Genomic DNA, 18,187 nt, shown 5'->3' with positions numbered 1-18,187 from the left:
TCTTCCAGGGGAGTTCCAGGCTCCACAGAGTGGCTACCTGGTGCCGTGTGTGTGTGTGTGTGTGTGTGTGTGTGTGTGTGTGTGTGTGTGTGTGTGTGTGTGTGTGACTGCCCCCTTCTTGGGCCTTGGTGTCTCCAGGCCTCTGTGGACCTGCCTATTTCCCTCTCATGTTTGGCAGCCTCGGGGGCTTTTGCAGAGGGCTGGGAAGGTTCTGGAATGGTGTTCATGGGCCTTGGATCCCTGGGTGACTTGCACAGAGATGTGCTGTGGCATGGATGGCATGGACACCTCTAAACCTCTTTGGAGATGGTCCCAAGGGTTCCCACTATGGAAATCAGGCAGTCCAGTTTGAGCACTGTCTAGACTGTTAGTATTCAGGTGTCTGTGCTGGCCTGTCTTTGGGGTTCTGACAGGATGCGCCCTCAATTGCAGCCACTAAGAGCACCACCTGTGCATATTCACTATGTCCCCATTTAAAGGGGCCCTGCCCACCTCCCATCCTTCTCTCTCTCTCTCTCTCTCCTTCTGTTTCTCTCTGCCTCTGTCCCCTTCCCCTTTTTATGATCCCTTCCCCTAACTAAAAAAAAAAGCCCACTTGAACTCTGTCCCATGGCGTCTTTCTCTCAGGTGCTGCTTTTTAAAAATTACAACAGAGACCCCCTGTGGTGCCCAGTTCCTCAGTCACCTGACTTAGGGCTGCCCTTCTATGTCTTTCTGGTAGAGGGAGGGCTGCTGGGGGGTCCTCTGGTTTCTCTTCCACCCCGAGACCAATGGCACATTCATTTGGGAGCTCTCTGTTGTGCCTGTGTCCTAGACACACTCTACCCCCATGATGGAGCCAGTGTATGCACCTCAAGCCTGTCATAGTCTGTCCACGCAGGGGTAGGAAGAGGGTGGCCCACAGAGTGGGCCCTGCCTCAGGCTTCCCCGCTCAGCTCATCCCTCCACCTCTACAGGCTCCCACAGAGACAGACATTCAGGGATCAGACATGAAGACGCAGAGACACGTGCACACAGAGACTCAGAAAAGGAGATACTGACAGAGACATGCACATATGAAGAGGCATATTTGGAGAGGCACACAAGCAGGCAGAGCTGGACTCCCACAAGCACATTTTAGATATACACAGACAAGAACACACATAGACACATGTGGGCACACGCAAAAACACAGACACAAACACACAGATGGAGACACAGGTGGACACAGACATACAATGGTATATATGCGGAGACACAGTCACCAGACTCACAGCTACATGGATGGACACACTCGGAGTTGTACGCAGATACACATAGAGAGTTGGAGAGACGTGCAGGTGAGCTTGCATTGCACACAGAAGTGGAAACGTTTGGAGACATGGGGACACATGACACACAGACATTCATTTACAGATGGAGGTGTGTACAGATATATAGACAGACATGCCTCTGAGACACAAGTGTAGACATACACACAAAGTTAGAAAGATAAAGATGTCCTTGGCTTCTCAGGTCACATACGTGCACAGGATGGTGAACAGCCCGACCTTTGGTCCTTCTGTAATCGTCTTCCAAGTCTTCACCCTCACACCTGGAGAGCACTGCTTGGAATGAGAGACTATGAATGAAGCCACCTTGTCTTTGTTCTGTAAAGACACCCTTTTCAGAGTGCCACAGCTAGCGTCTTGAGGAGCAGCACCAGACCTGCCTGTTCTTCAGGATGGTTCTGTGTTAGAACCGGGTCTGATGTTTGCACATGCTGCCCTTCCCTCCCGGTCCCCAGGCCTGACAGAGCTGTGTGAGTCCCAGCACCATGGCTCCCTGACCTTCTGTGGGTCACACGGATTTAGCTATGAACCTTGACTTGCTCCTTTCCTGCCTGTGAGTGCTAGAAATGTCCAGAGAGGAGGCAGGACAGCCCCATGCCTGCCTTCCCTGACTCCCGCGTGAATGGTAAGCCGATTTTAAAGGACAGTAGGCCCCGCAGATTTTTATAGCATTGTAAATCTTGTTTGGTCTCAGTCCTGACCTCCCCACTGATATGATGTGAGGTCCAGGGAAGTCTGGTCCTACCGACCCTCTGTGGAGTGAGCGCCTGTTACACGCTGCTACCTCTGCGGCCTTCACCTCCTGTTTTATCTCCAGCATTCTTGCTACAGGACTGCGGATCTGAATTAGGACGTCATTCCACCCCACAGCCCTGCAAGGCAGCAGCATCTTTCACATGCTTCCCACAAAGGGCCAGAGAAAACCCAGGCAGGGGGATGGCAGGTGCTGGCCTAATGTTAGGTGGGAGGGAAGTTGAGCCCCTTGGGTGCTTCTGGCTTTCCTAGCCATGTTTTCGGGGTCAACAGAAGCTAGCGCTGTGTTGACCATACTGGTGCATGAGCTTGCCCTCACCGACATTGCACGTAGCTTGCATAACTCTGCCCCGCTAACATCCGGTTAAAGCATGATTGTGGGTTTTCCAGTAGCAGGGAACAACACCTGTTTACAGAACACCTCTTGTGTCTGCACAGCCAACCTAACTCCGCGGAGACATTGAGTTACTGCGTCCTTCCTTTCTCCCCTTGCCCACCCCCCCCCCGCCCCCCCATCCCGTCCCCTGTCCCTCTTCACAAGTGCTAGCAAGTGATAGAATGAAGATCCTTTTTTAATTTACACAGTGACTTTTGGCATTCCTGTGACTTGTATTTTTGTATTTCCTGGATGTAGAGGACCAGAGTTTAAAATAAACAGTTGAACCATCACAAAACTAATTCCAAGGGATGGGATTCAAACTTGGTTAGGTGCTGAGGCTGATAACGTTATAATAGTATTCCAGCAGATGGCAGCAAAGAGCCACGAAACAGAGTTGCCTTGTGATTTGGGCAGCATCTCTGGGTCATGGATGACTTGTCCCTGGCACAATTAATTTACAACTGTCATTACTGAGGGCACATCCAGCCTCACAGGAAGCCCTATGCCTAGCTAGGCTGTCTCCAGAGAGCAAAGGGTGCAGGAATTTCCCTTCCCACCTAGTTAACTGGAGCTCAGAGTTTAGTTCAGGGGTCCTTAAGCTACCTCCAAAGAACCAGATCTGTCCATTGCTTGTGTTTGGCAGCAAGACCAGAATGATTTATGATTTTTACATGAATTCTTAAAACATTTTTTTGAGACAGGGTTTCTCTGTAACAGCCCTGGCTGTCCTGGAACTCACTCTGTAGACGAGGTTGGCTTCAAACTCACAGAGATCCGCCTGCCTCTGCCTCCTGAGTGCTGGGATTAAAGGCGTGCACCACCCCGCCTGGCAAAAAATGTCTGTTTACTTTTAACGTATGCACACGAGTTCCTCCAGAGGTTGAGGGGGGACAACTGATGCCCTGGAACTGGAGTTACAGGCAGATGTGAGCCGACTGATGTGGGTACTGGGAACCCACCTGAGTCTGCAGCAATAGCAGTAAATGCTGCTAATTGCGTAGCCATGTCTCCATGCTTCTGCATTTTGTGTGATTCAAAATAACAGAAGTCACATTTTGTGCTAGCTGAAGGTAATACAAAAAAATCAAGCCTCTGTGTTCATAAATAAAGTTTTATTTCAACACAATTGTGCTCTTTTGTTTTCCACTGGCCTTTCCTGTACCCACCCTACAATGGCAAGGCTGAGAAATCGTGGCAGATGCTGTATGAGCAAAGCCTAAAGCATTTTCTCTCCTGTTCTTACAGAAACATGCTACAAATCGCTGGGTCAGTTGCCAAGGACTTCTGTTGACTCTCAACTGTTAGGATATTTTTGGCACATACTAAGGGTTGCTGGTGTACTGTGGGTCCCCGAGAACCCTGGGAGATGGCAGTGATGGATCCCTTCTTTCAGTCCCTATCCAGGAAGCATCCTTGGGGATGCTAGGTTCTGTCAGGCTGGGGTCTGGCTCCAGGAACTGTGATTGTTTCCAAGGCTGTGTTCTTGCTCAGACCCCCCAAGGGTCTTGGTTCATGTACTGACTTTTACCCTGGAATTAAAAGAATGCTCTTGACCTTTCAAACTCTAGTGACAAGTTGAGCATCTCCTAATATCTTAACTGTGTCTAAAATTCCTGCCAAGCTGACAGCGATTAGAACATTACATAATACATTTGTGTATGGAAATATCACATGGTACTTCATAAACATGTAAAATTTTATACGTTAATTAAAAAAATCTCTGCTGATTAAAAATTGTGTAAAAGAAATATGTCCTGGCATCTTAGATAATAGGTAGTGAACTTAAACAGGGTTCACTATATTCTGAAAACCTGTGCTTGCAACCCCTGGGCAGTGGTACTGAGCTCTGCATAGAAGCAATTCTCAACGGACCAACTCAGAGGAGGCTGTCTTCACAGCAAAATGGTTGATAGCCATGGCAACTGATAAAATTTCCATCTGTTAGGAACTATGATTGCCCTTCTTTTCAAAAGACGTCCAGAGGTATGGAGACATGGCTCAGAGGTTAAGAGCACTGGCTGCTCTTCCAGAGGTCCTGAGTTCAATTCCCAGCAACCACATGGTGGCTCACAACCATCTGAAATGAAATGTGGTGCCCTCTTCTGGCGTGTAGGCAGAATACTGTATAGTAATAAATAATAATAAGAAAGATGTCCAGAACCTAACTTTCTCCTCCCCCTCCTCTTCCTCCTCTTCCTCCTCCTCCTTTGCTGTCATCTAGTTCAAAGACACTACCGCCTTGCTACTAAATAATGCCGAAGAGCTTCTCACAGCATGGTCTGTATTGACCTTCCTCCAGGTGCAGCCTGTCCTCCTCAGGGCTGGTGCCATCACCGATGTGCTCATGAGCTCCTGCTCTCCCTTTGCTCAGGATCTTGCAAAGTCTTAGACTCTCTGAAAGCAAAGTCTGGAGACCTCAGTTGTCCACACTGCCTTCACCTCTCTCTGACCTCTGGTGCTTGTAACTCCCCTGCCCCCAACCCCATTCCTGTCTGATCCCAGTGGCCTGCTGAAGCACCAGGCATGCCGTTGAGAATATCACACTGTCGGATGCCTGTCTGGGACACTGCTCTTAGATATTCTCCTTCAACTCTTCTTTGCTCAGATGCCATTTTCTTTTTGGGGCCAATCTCCACCCTCTTTAATTACAATTTGTCCTTTACTCCCCCTCCCCCAGGCTGCTCTGTTTCTTATACTATGACATTTGTCCCCACTGACAGATCTTATTTGTTTGCTTATCATTCATTGCTCACTGACTGCTTTCTACAATGGCAGTGTGACTTCTGAGGGCCGTTCCCTTTACACATCAGCTATCCCAAGAGGCTTAGGACAATGTTTGTCACATAACAGGTGCTCAGCATGTGTTTATTGAGTGAATAATAAAGTGATTCTTAAGAGGCAAGACACAAATAGAAAATTTTCTAAAAAAGGCCAGGCTTTTTTTAAATGTTAAATGTATTTTTATTTATTGATGCTTTTTTTTTTTTTTGAGACAGGGTTTCTCTGTGTATCTTTGGAGCCTGTCCTGGCTGGCCTCAAACTCACAGAGATCCGCCTGCCTCTGCCTCCCAAGTGCTGGGATTAAAGGCATGTGCCACCAACGCCCGGCCTGCTGAGTCCATTTAGTGTCACTGGTTTGTGTATTGTTTAGGACTGATCTCTTGGGACTAATCCATCAGGACACTCATCCCTGAAAAAGATTGACTCAGCAGCTACTAATTGGCTAGGGCTCTTCATCTGAGGTTGGGGTCTTGTGAGATCACCCCTATACACATCGACAAGTCAGCTGGTGTTGTCTTGTGTAGCTCTTGTTTAGGTGATTGGATTGAGATTTCATGGGTACAGCTTCCCTATCATATACGGAAGACACTATTGCACAGCAGTGTCCTGGTCCTCTGGCTCTTACAACCCCCATCCCTACTCCTTCCAAGATGTTCCTGAAGCTTCGGTAGAGGGGTTGTGCTATAGATATATCAGTTGGTGTTGGCTTTCTGTAATGATCTCTGTGTGCTGCAAAAAGGAGCTTCTTTGATGAGGAGTGAGGGCTACACCTATATGTGAGTATAAGGATGAGTACAGTTAGGAAAACTGGTTTAGGAAAATTAGTATAGATTCTCCTTTAAGGTCCAAGAACTCACCATCCACAGACGGGTAATTAGCTGGATTTATAGTTCCAGGCACGAATTCCTCTTTACTGAGTGGGCCTTAAGTCCAATTAGATGGTTGTTGGTTGCCCCCAGGATAGAAGTCCCACTATTGTACCCTTGGGGGTCTCTTGCCATGCTGGTCACTGTTGTAATTTGTGGGCTTTGCACTTGGGTAGGACTGTTGGTTGCTCTTCTCCTTTGGGAGCTTACACAGCACCTTCTGATACTGTAAGACCTAGTTCTCAAGGAGGAGGCTTCTAGACTAGTGCCTGCTTCATTCCTCCAAGCCCTGTGGTGCAAATTTGTGGAGTCATCAGCAAAGAGGCCTGAACATCAAGCTCTGGGAAGCTACCAAGGGCAATGGAAGAAGTTCTTTGTTTTTTGAGAGTCTCTTTGATTCCCCTGGCCAACAGCTTGAAGGGGAGTTTCCCATTCCTGGAACTGTTTTTTTTTTCTTGATACATAGTCTACTGCTCTTGGGGGCATCATTATTAGCCTAAGGGGCATAACTTTATTCAAACTATACACATATTATATGTATATGTGTGTCTGCACACAGCTTTTGCATAAAGATACACATATTTTAAGTAAACATAAAATGATGTTTCTTTGTGGCCTTTTCAGGCTGGGTATTATTTTAATTCCTATCTGGTATCCTCGAGTTGGCATATTTAAATGAGAGACAAAGCTCACCTAAATGTGGGCTTTGTTATCAGTGTAACAAGCTAAGAATCACTTGACAGGCTTGCATTGGAAAGTAACTTATGAAATGAATCTGGAAACTCTGTGAACACCACCCATCCTGAGTGTAGCTGTAATTAAATCATGGTAAAGACTCTGATCTTCAAGTATGGGAAATGTTGGCAACTTGATGTGGATAACTTCAGGAACTGGGTTAAAGGCTGCAGTACTGTGGGTTGGTTTATTTCATTAAAACCAGCCTACTTCAGCATGACAACCATGACAAATATAATATTTTGGCCTATTTCATTTAATTTGGCACACCAAATGGAAGTAATATTATTTTTTATGTGACAAAGTATATGAGCACATAACTCGCATGGTTGGAATAGAAACATTTACTGTGAATTTTAATGCTTACTTTAATACTACTATGGCTTACATATGGCTATTAAATATCCTATCGCTTACAAGTAACAGATATACTTGATAGACCTGAGTGTGTTAGTGGCAATGCCTATTATTTCCTCTTTAGAAACTCATGGAAAGATGAACTAAAATCAGCTGTCAAATGACAGTATGGCAGGGTCGGGGAATTTTCAAGATGGTCAGGATGTTCGAGATGGGTCTATTGTCAAGTTTTTCCAGAGGACAAACATAGCCACTGTAGTGAAGATCCTTTCTGGCAGTGTGGAGCAGTCTCCTGTCTTGCTAAATCATCACATTTGGCACAAACTCCCGAAGACTCGCAGGTTTCTCAGTCTCTTTCAATTAAATTCGATGATGCTATCCTTCCTGCCAGCCTGGTGTTAATTTGCCTCCCACTGCTTCATCTTTAGTGGCTTCCCATTTCCTTCAGGACAGACTCCAAGAAATTCCCAATCTGGCACCCGCACACCTGAGGCTCTTTCTTCCCTTCACATGTCCTTTGTCCTAGTCTTGGTCCTGGTATGAGAATGGGTTCCCACAGGGAAGATCACTGTGTCTTGGTTCCAGAGCTGCAGGGTCAGGTGCATCTTGGGAAACTGCCTTATCTTTGGAGTCCTAGGGTTCTACTCTTTCCTCTCCTCCTGCTTCAGTGAAGTGATGAGCAGGGAGGGACAGCCAGTGTTAGTAAACTAGTGTAGGCCTTGCAAACACAGCCGAGATAAGCGTCTCATGTGGGGCAATACTCAATAAACAGCGAGGTCCTTACCTGGAGGACCCATCATTAGATCCATCATTGATGACTCCATCATTAAGAATCTTGTGTGGACTCTTTCTTTTGTCCTCAGACAAGAGTCACTCCTGTAATTAACCCATAGCTCCTAAATTCTGCTAATAGATTATGCTGCAGTCTGGGTCCCAATTATCCCCAAAGGCCACATATCAAAGGCTTGGTCTCTAGCCCATTATGCTAGTGTACTAATATGAAGTAGATTCCACTAGAAAATAAAAAAAGACAGAGCTTTGTGAAGCATGCCTGAAGGGGACACTGGGACAATGGCCCTTCCCCTTCCTCCATTTCTTTCTGCCCATCACCAAGTGAGAAGCTTCCTTGCTGTATGTGTCCGCCATTAGAGACTGTGCTGCCCCAGCCCCAGAGACAATGGGCTAAATGTCTATGGGCTGAAATGGAAGAACCCACGAGTCCCAATAAGCTTTTGTACCTTTTAGTTGATTGTTTAGGTTGACTTGTCATAGTAGTAGGAACTGACATGGTCACTAAAAAGTTGTTGCCTTTAAAGGAATTGTTAATGTCTGTTATTTACACTGTTCCAGAAACATCAGAAAAAGAAAAAAAACAATAATAACAACAACAACAAAAAAAAGCCAAACCACAAGAAACAACCCTCCCCCCAAAGAAAAAGAAAACTTCCCTCATATGTCTTATTGATTTAGATGTTCATGGTCCACACCAGAGAAAAAAGAGCCCTGAGAAAAGAAAATTATACAGGTTAGTTTCATTCAAAAACAAAGATGTGAGGATCTCAGTGAATACTGAGCAAATCAAATAAGTGATTCTTTGAAGAGCTGCATCTTTGTAGAGCGAGGCAACTACAGCCAACAAAAGAAAACCTGTTGATGTTGGCTGGAAGTGGAGACCAAGCAGCGGTGAATCTGCTGAGTGGTGGTGAGAGCGTGTGGGGACTGCCACAGATGAGGCGTGAAGATGAATGCGGTTGATCATTCAGGTTTGGGTTTGAGGCCTGTTCCACAGGAGGGAATTCATGCTGGGCCATGGCTGGAGGTTATAGGCCTTACTACCGTTATCTTCCTAGACGGGCATGTTGTTGACTGCCTTCTAAATGTCTATGCTTATACACACAGATTGGTGCTGTTCTCAAGTTAGGCCAGAAAGCTTCTCCCTCAATGGGTAGCAGTCAGCGCAGAGAGGTCAAAGTATAGGGAGGAAATGGATATTGAGTATTCAGCCCTGAATGGGACATCTATCGTAGAAGCAGATTTTCTCCATCTATCTCTGTCCCAATGGAGCGGTTTTCCTCTGCCCACTGGGTTCCACAGCTGCTTAAAAAATAACCACTTAGAGACTTAATATATAGTTATAACTGTTTGGCCATTGGCTTAGGCTTTTTACTGGCTAGCTCTCTGTTAATTATTAATCCATTTTTGTTAACTTATGTATCTCCACATGGCCTTTGCTTACTGGTGATTTCCGGGGATCCTGCCTCTCTGACAGATACATGGCGACTGTCCTTTCTCTTCCTTTCCCTGCCTGTTTGTTCGTAATTCCTGTATAGCTAAATTCTGCCTGTCCATTGACCAAAGCAGCTTTATTCACCAACCAATAAGAGAAACATGTTCACAGCATACAGAAGGGCATCACCTAGGTAAGCCACAGCCTCATGGAAATACAAAGATTAATAGTAATGGATTGCTAATTAAGAGAGAGCTAGCCGGGCAGTAGTGGCGTACGCCTTTAATCCCAGCACTCGGGAGGCAGAGGCAGGCGGATCTCTGTGAGTTCGAGGCCGGGCTGGACCAACAGGCTCCAAAACAATATAGAGAAACCCTGTCTCGTACAAACAGAGAGAGAGAGAGAGAGAGAGAGAGAGAGAGAGAGAGAGAGAGAGAGAGAGAGAGTTAGCCAGTAAGAAGCTTAAACTATTGGCTAAATAATTGTAACTAATATTAAGTCTCAGAATGGTTATTTCACGAAGCATCTGTGAGACCCAGTGGATGGAGAGAAAACCTGTCCACTGGGCCTAAGATAAGGAGAACATCTCCCTCTACAATGTGTGTCAACACATCCCACCCAAGACTCAGTGAACATCTAGGAAGAGAGGGCAGAGAAGATGGAGGAGTGGAAGAATGTGGAGGAGTGCTGGGAAACGCTGTTTCCTGGACATCACATGACTGCTGCATTCGGGAATTCACTGCAACTGGTTGTCTGCTTAAGACCTGAACAAGAGCAGCCAACATTCTAGCAGGCAGCACTAACTGGACAGAATGGAAACAAAAAAAGAAGAAGAGGACATGGAACAGAAAGAAGGACGTTATGAAAGAATAAATAAAATACGCTTTATTAAAAATAGGGAGGTATATTGAGAGATTACAAACTCTTTCCCTGAGAGACAACACTGAAGGAAGTGCTTGGCAAAGCAATCCAATACTAATAAAAAATTGTGCCCATAGCCCTCCAATGATCCCAGAGGGCAAATTCTAAGAGATTTTGCCTAGTCAGTTATGAGACATCTTACTCCGTCTTCATCTAATTGTCTTGGGTATTCTGAAGACAAAGGTATAGGGCTAGGGACAGGCTAGGGATAGAACTCAGTGATGTAGTATTCGCCTAGCATGTGCAAGTTCCAAGGTTCTTTCTCTAGTACCACCAAACCAAAACATAAAAACACACGTTGTAGCCAGTGATTCACTCAGTGCTGGTGTTAAGCCTGATGACCTGAGTTAGGTCCCCAGAAACCTCATAGCTGAAGGAGAGAGCTGACTCACAGCTGTCCTCTGACCTGCACCTCCTTCCCCATTCCCATGTTCCCACCTTTTCCTCTCCATGTCTCCTCTTACTTCGTGCACAAGAACACACATACAAACCCACACCAACTTTCAATCCAGGGCAGAAATGGAGTTGAGGTTTCTCAAGATTCCAAGAGGCACACACTGATGGCTCAGAGCCTCAGGTGAGGCAGGAGAGCTCTCATTCCAATGGAAAAGGGTAGCAGGGCCCCAAGCTGTCAACAGACACAGCCACACTTCAGTCATTCTCATGATGTGGAGTAACTAGAGGAGTCATACAAACAAGGTTCTAATCATAGCATAAGTTATTAATTTAAACCAGACGAAATGCTCTTGGGAATTCTTCATTCCGTGAAGGAGGTTTTATAAACGCCCATGATATTTCACCTAATTCTCCCATGTTTACTTTCATTGAGACGTTGCAATATTTTATAATTTAGACTTTTTCACCTTTGGAAACAAACCAGACTCGGATGAAAAATGTTTTGTCAGGATTTTAGAAGAATTTAGTCAGCTGGGTAACTTGTGAAATCTGGATGGGAATGGATGATGTGAGGAAGTCATTTTGATGGAGGCTAGCGTGTGGCCTCCTGACCCCCCTCTTAGTCCCAGTGAGGACACAGCCTTCTGAATCCCATTCTCAGCTTGAGTGCATTGGAGCCATCAGCCTGGCTCTTCAACACTTGGCATGCAAACACTTGGTTGAAAGATGCTCTCACGAGAACCCAGCTAGTTAAAGTTGGACATTTAGTTAGATCCTCTATGCATGTGGCAAGGACACTGCAGCTGACACAGTTAACTGTCTAGTGCCTGTGACTGGGCTCTTAAAGCCACACTCAGGGAGTCAGGGAGTCAGCAATCACCAATGGTTATTCTTGCCCACACGTTCTCTTGAATTTCTCCAGTTCTCTGCTGTTTGCTGGTTGGGATGAAGCTGAGGACCCATCCCAACTCTTTTAGTGGAAGAGTTGGAGTTACTATCGGGGCACAGAGAATGAAATTTTTAGTTTCATGATACAGGGAACTCCTAGGCCAGTCAGTCTGAAATAATTTTGATTCTTGAAATTCTATGTGTTCTACTTGTTTTTAGACCAGGTTGATCTGGAAATCCCTTTACATGTACTGTGAAAGATTCTGAGTAATATGTAGTGAGACTTATCTTCTGTAATTTTCTAAATTAATATTTTTCTCTTTTTGGGCATGGTGCTGCACACCTGTAATCTCAGCTGCTGGAGTGGGCAAGATAGGAGGACAACAGGTTCCTGGATAGTCTGGGTTGCATAACAGAACCCTACTTCAAAAACAAGAGAACAAACTATCTGTTTTCATGTATGCCCCCTCACGGCCCTGAATGTACAAATCTGTCCCTTCCTTCTAATTGCTTCCTTTTAAACACACACACACACACACACACACACACACACACACACACACACACACACACACGCACAGACACACTCATGCATGCATCCACTCACACATGTTGATGCTAGAACTCTGGGTCTTGTCTATGCTAATCATGTTTACCACTGAGTGTATGCCTGCATTCTTTTTCAATTCTGTTTTTATTTTAGGAGTTTCTTTAGAAGTATTTTTAATTTTTTTTGTGTATGAGTGTTTTGCCTGCATGAATGTGCGCCTTGTGTATACAGTGCCTGCAGAAGTCAGAAGAGAGCGTCAGATCCCTGGGGCTGGAGGTCCAGATGACTGTGAGCTTCCATGTGGGTTCTGGGAATCAAACCTGGGTCTTCTGCAAGAGCAACAAGTGCTCTTGACTATTGAGCCATCTCTCAACTCTCAGTCCTGTCTTTAAATCTAAGACCACACAGCAGAGGCAACAGTGACAGCTGTGAATGGTAATCCTCCTGTCTGTGGGGCACTATCCTGACCATGTGTGTCTCTTACTTTGTAATGCTTACCGTAAGGCTCCAAGGACAGAATGGCTACCTGCCATTTTGAAGAATGTAGGCGCAGACGCCCAGACAGGACTCAGGCAGCCTCAGTTTTTTCTTGGGCCTGTACACATCACAGGCTCCCTCTGGTCTCTCTAGAGGAAGCAGAGATGAGTTTTCTAAGGAGAGTTTGGAACTAACATTCCTTCCTTATTGCACTCATGACTAACTGACTCTGGAATAGTCTAAACTGAGGGCTGATACTGTCAGAAATGAGTATTTTATACCCGTTTGTTCCTATGTACATGAAGACATCTCATGAGGGCTGTTCATTCTTTTCTTCTCTGTAGTTCCTGCAGGACTCATGAGCTGGCCTTTTATTCTATGGGAGTCTGAAACAACGATGAAGATTGAATGTTCCCTTTGCTGTGTCTTCAATCATGGCATCTGTCGTAGTTACTTTTCTCTTGCTGTCATGAAACACCATGACCATGGCAGCTTCTAAGAGTTTATTTGAGGCCTGTCCCCTGCCGGGTCCCTCAGTCCCTGCTATGAGCTCCTCGCAGTTCAGCAAGGGCCCATCCTACAGGCTCTCGTTCGAGGTCAGGAACTGGTTTTTGTTCAAATACGACCCCCAGAAGGAATCTGAACTCCGCAGCTGGATTGAGGGACTCACAGGCCTCCCCATAGGCCTGGACTTCCAGAAGGGTCTGAAAGATGGGGTCGTCCTATGCACACTCATGAACAAGCTGCAGCCGGGCTCTGTCCCCAAGATCAACGGCTCTATGCAGAACTGGCATCAGCTAGAAAACCTCTCCAACTTCAAGGCCATGGTCAGCTATGGCATGAACCCCGTGGACCTGTTTGAGGCCAATGACCTATTTGAGAGTGGGAATATGACACAGGTGCAGGTGTCTCTGCTTGCGCTGGTGAGAAAGGCCAAGACCAAGGGGCTGCAGAGTGGTGTGGACATCAGAGTCAAATACTCAGAAAAACAAGAAAGGAATTTTGATGATGCCACCATGAAGGCCAGCCAGTGTGTCACTGGGCTGCAGATGGGCACCAACAAATGTGCCAGGCAATCTGGCATGACGGCTTACGGTACCAGACGGCATCTCTATGACCCCAAGAACCACATCCTGCCTCCCATGGGCCACTGTACCATCAGCCTTCATATGGGTACCAACAAGTGTGCCAGCCAGGTGGACATGAAAGCTCCAAGGACCCGAAGGCACATCTACGACACCAAGCTGGGTACTGACAAGTGCGACAACTTTTCCATGTCCCTGCAGATGGGCTACACGCAGGGCACCGACCAGAGTGGTCAGGTCTTCGGGCTGGGGTGGCAGATATATGACCCCAAGTATTGCCCACAGGGTCCAGCAGTCGACGGAGCGCCTGGCGGGGGTGATGGCCATGGTGAAGGCCCTGAGTACCTGCCCTACTGCCAGGAGGAGGCCGGCTACTGAACACCCAAGGGTGCTGGCTCCCCACATCAGCATCATTGTGTAGGTTTGGGGTTTTGTTTCTTCTTCTGTGTTTTCATTGTGTTGTTTTGTTTAATTGGGCCTCACTTTGTAGCCGTCTCTGGCCTGGAACTCACTGCAGTCAACCTGCCTCAGCCTCCTGAGGACAAGCCTTTGCTAGCTATGCTCCCGCCTCACCCATCAGGCCTTGCTTCCTTCCCAGGACTGACCCACGGGGAACACTGGGGTCCTTGATGGGGTAGCCAGGCTGTGGATTTCCTAGCAGGCTGTGGGAGAGGCTGTCCCCAAAGAGTTTCCCATTTCTTCATCTCTTCAGTTTGTGGTTTGTGAACCCATGGAGATTGCAGGCAGTTTCAATGAAAGAAAACTTGGGGGGCAAAGGTATGGGGGGTGTACTTGATTTTCCAAGACCCTCAGACCTTACCCTCCTGTGCCCAGCGGGGAAACTGAGGCCTGGGACCTAGGACCGCAAAACCCACACCTGCCGCCCTCCCTCATTCCTTCGGGTTCCCACCTCCCACCTCCTCCTGAGCAGGCCTGATTAGCTGCCTTGAACCCGCCCCGCCTCCAAAAGTGCTGCAAGTTACCCACAGGCACCCCTGTGCTACCAGATAATGTGAAGTACCTTGTGTGAACCAAAACCTAGTAAAAACCTCTGTTTCTAAGACTAAAAAAAGTTTATTTGGTGCCTGTGGTTTCAGAGTGTATACTCATGATTTTCATGGCTGGGAGCAGGGCAGCAGGCAGGCATGGAGGGTGTGAGCTGAAAGCTTACATCTGATCCATAGGCAGGAGGCAGAGAGCTGAGCTAACTGGGAGTGATGTGACCTCCAAGGACACACACCCTCCAAGAAGACCACACCTCTTTTTTTTTGAGATTTATTTATTTATTACAAACACAACACCCTGCCTCCATGTACATCTGCACACCAGAAGAGGGCACCAGATCTCATTACAGATGGTTGTGAGCCACCATGTGGTTGCTGTGAATTGAACTCATGACCTCTGGAAGAGCAGTCAGTACTCTTAACCTCTGAGCCATCTCTCCAGCCCCCAAGGCCACACCTCTTAATCCTTCCCAAACAGTTCCACCAACTGGGGACCAAGCATTCAAATATGTGAGCCCATGGAGGCATTCTCATTGAAATCACCACAGTGGCTTTGTTTCTTTGCACATCTTTATCCTGCTCAGGGCTTTTACACTATGTGCATATAGCAAAAGTCCACTGGAGTCTTTAAACAATTATTTATGTGTATGTTTTGTTTCTATATCTGGATATGTGCACATGTACGTTGGTGCTCATCAAGGCCAGAAGAGTTCATCAGGTCTTTTGGAACTAGAGTTACAGGCAGTCCTGTGTTGCCAGATGTGGATGCTGGGACTTGAACTCTGGTATTCTGGAAGAGCTGTCAGTGCTCCTAATCATCTTTCCAGCCCTCCAAAAATCTACTAAAGATTCTTTTAAAAAAATTTGTTATTAACGATGTATAAAGTGTTCTGCTTGCATGAATGCCTACATGCCAGTAGAGGGCACCAGATCTCATTATAGATGGCTGTGAGCCACCATGTGGTTGCTGGGAATTGAACTCAGGACCTCTGGAAGAGCAACCAGTGCTCTTAACCTCTGAGTCATCTTTCTAGCCCCTTAGCGAAGATTCTTTTTTTGTTTGTTTGTTTGTTTTTCAAGACATAGTTCTCTGTGTTGAACAGCTCTGGCTGTTTTGGAATGCTCTCTGTATATCAGGCTGCCCTCGAACTCACAGAGATCTGCCTGCCTCTGCCTCCCAAGTGCTGGATTAAAGGCATGTGCCACCACTGCCAAGCCTATTGAAGATTCTTAATTCCATCCTCCCAAATGGGAAAAAAAACTTCCTTGGTTGACTTGGGACCAGGAACAAAAGACACAGTTTGGCTTCATTAAAAAATTGTTTAAGTTTGTTCTTTATTAGTCATCAATGAAGGGAAATGACAGCAGGGAGAGCACAGGCCTCAGCTAGCCCAGATGCTGAGGTAATGTTGATGCCTCCCCAGGGACAGGAGAGCAGTGGCGCCTCAGGGAAGTCTAGGGCAGAAGGATCCATTCTGGGCCCTGGAGTGAGAAGCATGAGGTGATGTCTAGGAGACAGTGCCTTCCAGATCCTTTGCAGAGGGCTGGCTTGTGAGGTCCTCAGTTACAACTCACCAGGAGCCAGGTTCTCTAACAGTCTTGGTCCTTGTGGGCCTGCTTTGGGCTGAGCCTGTCATCTGGTTCTCCAAATTCCACGGCGCTACTCCTGCCTGGTCGGCCTCCACCCATCCGTTCAGGCTGCGTCTCCCTGCTCACCACCTCCCCACTTCACCCTGACTCTCAGTGTCCTCCTCGCCTCTCTTCTGACTGCTTCTGGGACCTGTCTGCTCTGGCGACTCTGCCAAGCGAGGCCCTTCTCCCTGCCTGGTCTCTCGCCAGCTCCTCACCTTCAGTCTCTCTGTCCTCCCCTCCTCTCCCTCCCTCCTCACCCTCACAGCCTGTCCTGCTCTCTTCCTCTCCTCCTACCTGGGCTGTCCTCACAGCACTCCCTCATAGTGCAGGCTCTCCCAAGCCCTTCTCAGCTTACTGTGAGCTGCCTGCCTCCACAACTCCTCAGGCCGCCATTAACAAAAATAAAGTCTGCACAACCAAGAGAGGGTTTCCTTATGGCACTTGCATGCATATATGTATTTATACTTTGTTTTTACTGTTCCGCTGCTTTCAGTCAAGGCCAGTCAGTCACAGAGCATCGTGTGTATCCGGCTCACACAGTGGGTCAGGACTCACCCCATTGCGTTTACATAAGCACGTCCAGGCTCTGATTCAAAGGGCAAGGTGTGCTGCGTATGGATGCTGGCTTGAGACTCGTGCCCTCTTCCACAGTTTGGTGTTGCCATGGTTACTGCCACGGTTATCTTTTTTTTTTTTTTGTGCTTGTCCCTTCTTTGACTTCTGGGTTTTCGGAGTCTTCATGTTAGAGTCCATCCTACAGTTTAGAAGTAATTTTTCTTTTTTTTTTCCAGAAGTGATGACTGTGGTTGAAAATGATTTTCCTGGTTCATCAACATCTTTCTAGTTACTGTTTTTGTTTAAAGCCATGGTAACATAATTGAATTACTTTTGGGAGTAGCCATTTCACAGAACTTTAAAAAGCACTGAGCCAAATCTGTTTGACAGAGCACTTCACAATGCTGGGTTAAATCTTCTTTGACAAATGTTTTAATTGCTGAAAGCTGAGCCTTGGAGAGGCTTTGGCTGGAGTCCTGCTGTGGAGCTTGGGAACAGGAGGTGTTGGCAGTCAGACTTTGTCTGGGGCTCCCCCAGGTCCCCATCTTTCTGTGCTGCTGTCTTCATGCCTGTGGGGATGTGGTAGGTAGGACTCACTGCTGCTTCAGCCTTGGGCCTGTGGTAGGATGGGTGAAGGGAAGTCTGCTAAGGGACAGGGACCCCAGAGGGCTTCTCGATTCTTTGAAGGTTTGAAATACTGGTATTCTTCAAAACTCACCTTGACAGGCGATTGTCATTGTGGCAGCGCTTAGAGAGAGAGGAGGCATTTAGGAGGTGGCTGGACCATGACGACTGACTTAGTGAGGGATGCTAGTGCTGTGAGGAAGCACCATGACCAAAGGCAAGTTAGGGAGAAAAGGGTTCATTTGGCTTACCCTTTTACATTATAGTCCATCTCTGAAAGGAGTCAGGACAGAAACCTGAATGGCAGGAATCTGAAGGCAGGAGCTGATGCAGGGCCCATGGAGGGGTGCAGCTTGCTTTTCATGAATTTCTCAGTTTGCTTTCTTACAGAAGCAGGACCACCAGCCCAAGGAGGCATTTTTTTATTTGAGGTTCCCTCCTTTCAGATGACTTTAGCGTGTGTTAAGATGACAGGAAACTAGCCAGTACAACTGACCCCTGGTCAGCTTGGTACACACATACATCACTTTTCAACTGGAACCTCTCCTTTCTCATTTATTCCCAAGATGGCATGTTAATATTAAAATCATGTTTTAAAACATAGTAATTTAAAAAGCTCCCTAGCCTTTACAAAGCCAAACACAGTA

The 18,187-nt window shown here is 46.8% G+C and overlaps 1 protein-coding gene across 2 annotated transcripts; it reads left to right on the top strand.

Moving 5' to 3' along the window:
* Positions 1 to 13,185: 13,185 nt before the first annotated feature.
* LOC101838289 (calponin-2-like) lies at positions 13,186 to 14,103 on the top strand. 2 transcript variants are annotated; one of them, XM_013110345.1, is made up of 2 exons: positions 13,186 to 13,539; positions 13,573 to 14,103. In XM_013110345.1, exons 1-2 carry the CDS (start codon positions 13,186 to 13,188, stop codon positions 14,101 to 14,103), a joined length of 885 nt encoding a protein of 294 aa, XP_012965799.1. The 2 variants fall into 2 exon arrangements, with proteins under 2 accessions (XP_012965799.1, XP_005066145.1); XM_005066088.1 differs by having other exon boundaries at positions 13,186 to 13,572; positions 13,690 to 14,103.
* The last annotated feature ends 4,084 nt before the right edge of the window (positions 14,104 to 18,187 follow it).

This window comes from Mesocricetus auratus, unplaced genomic scaffold, assembly GCF_017639785.1.
Source record: "Mesocricetus auratus isolate SY011 unplaced genomic scaffold, BCM_Maur_2.0 Super-Scaffold_100676, whole genome shotgun sequence".
NCBI classification, from domain to species: domain Eukaryota; kingdom Metazoa; phylum Chordata; class Mammalia; order Rodentia; family Cricetidae; genus Mesocricetus; species Mesocricetus auratus.
Note: the sequence above shows the minus strand (reverse complement) of the source record. Positions and strands in the feature narration are given on the sequence as shown.

Bases quoted from the DNA above. Each gene is read 5' to 3' on its own strand.
- LOC101838289 (XM_013110345.1), top strand. From the start codon at position 13,186: ATGAGCTCCTCGCAGTTCAGCAAGGGCCCATCCTACAGGCTCTCGTTC. The intron at 13,540-13,572 runs GTGCAGGTGTCT...CTGGTGAGAAAG, and splicing joins AGAGTGGGAATATGACACAG to GCCAAGACCAAGGGGCTGCA.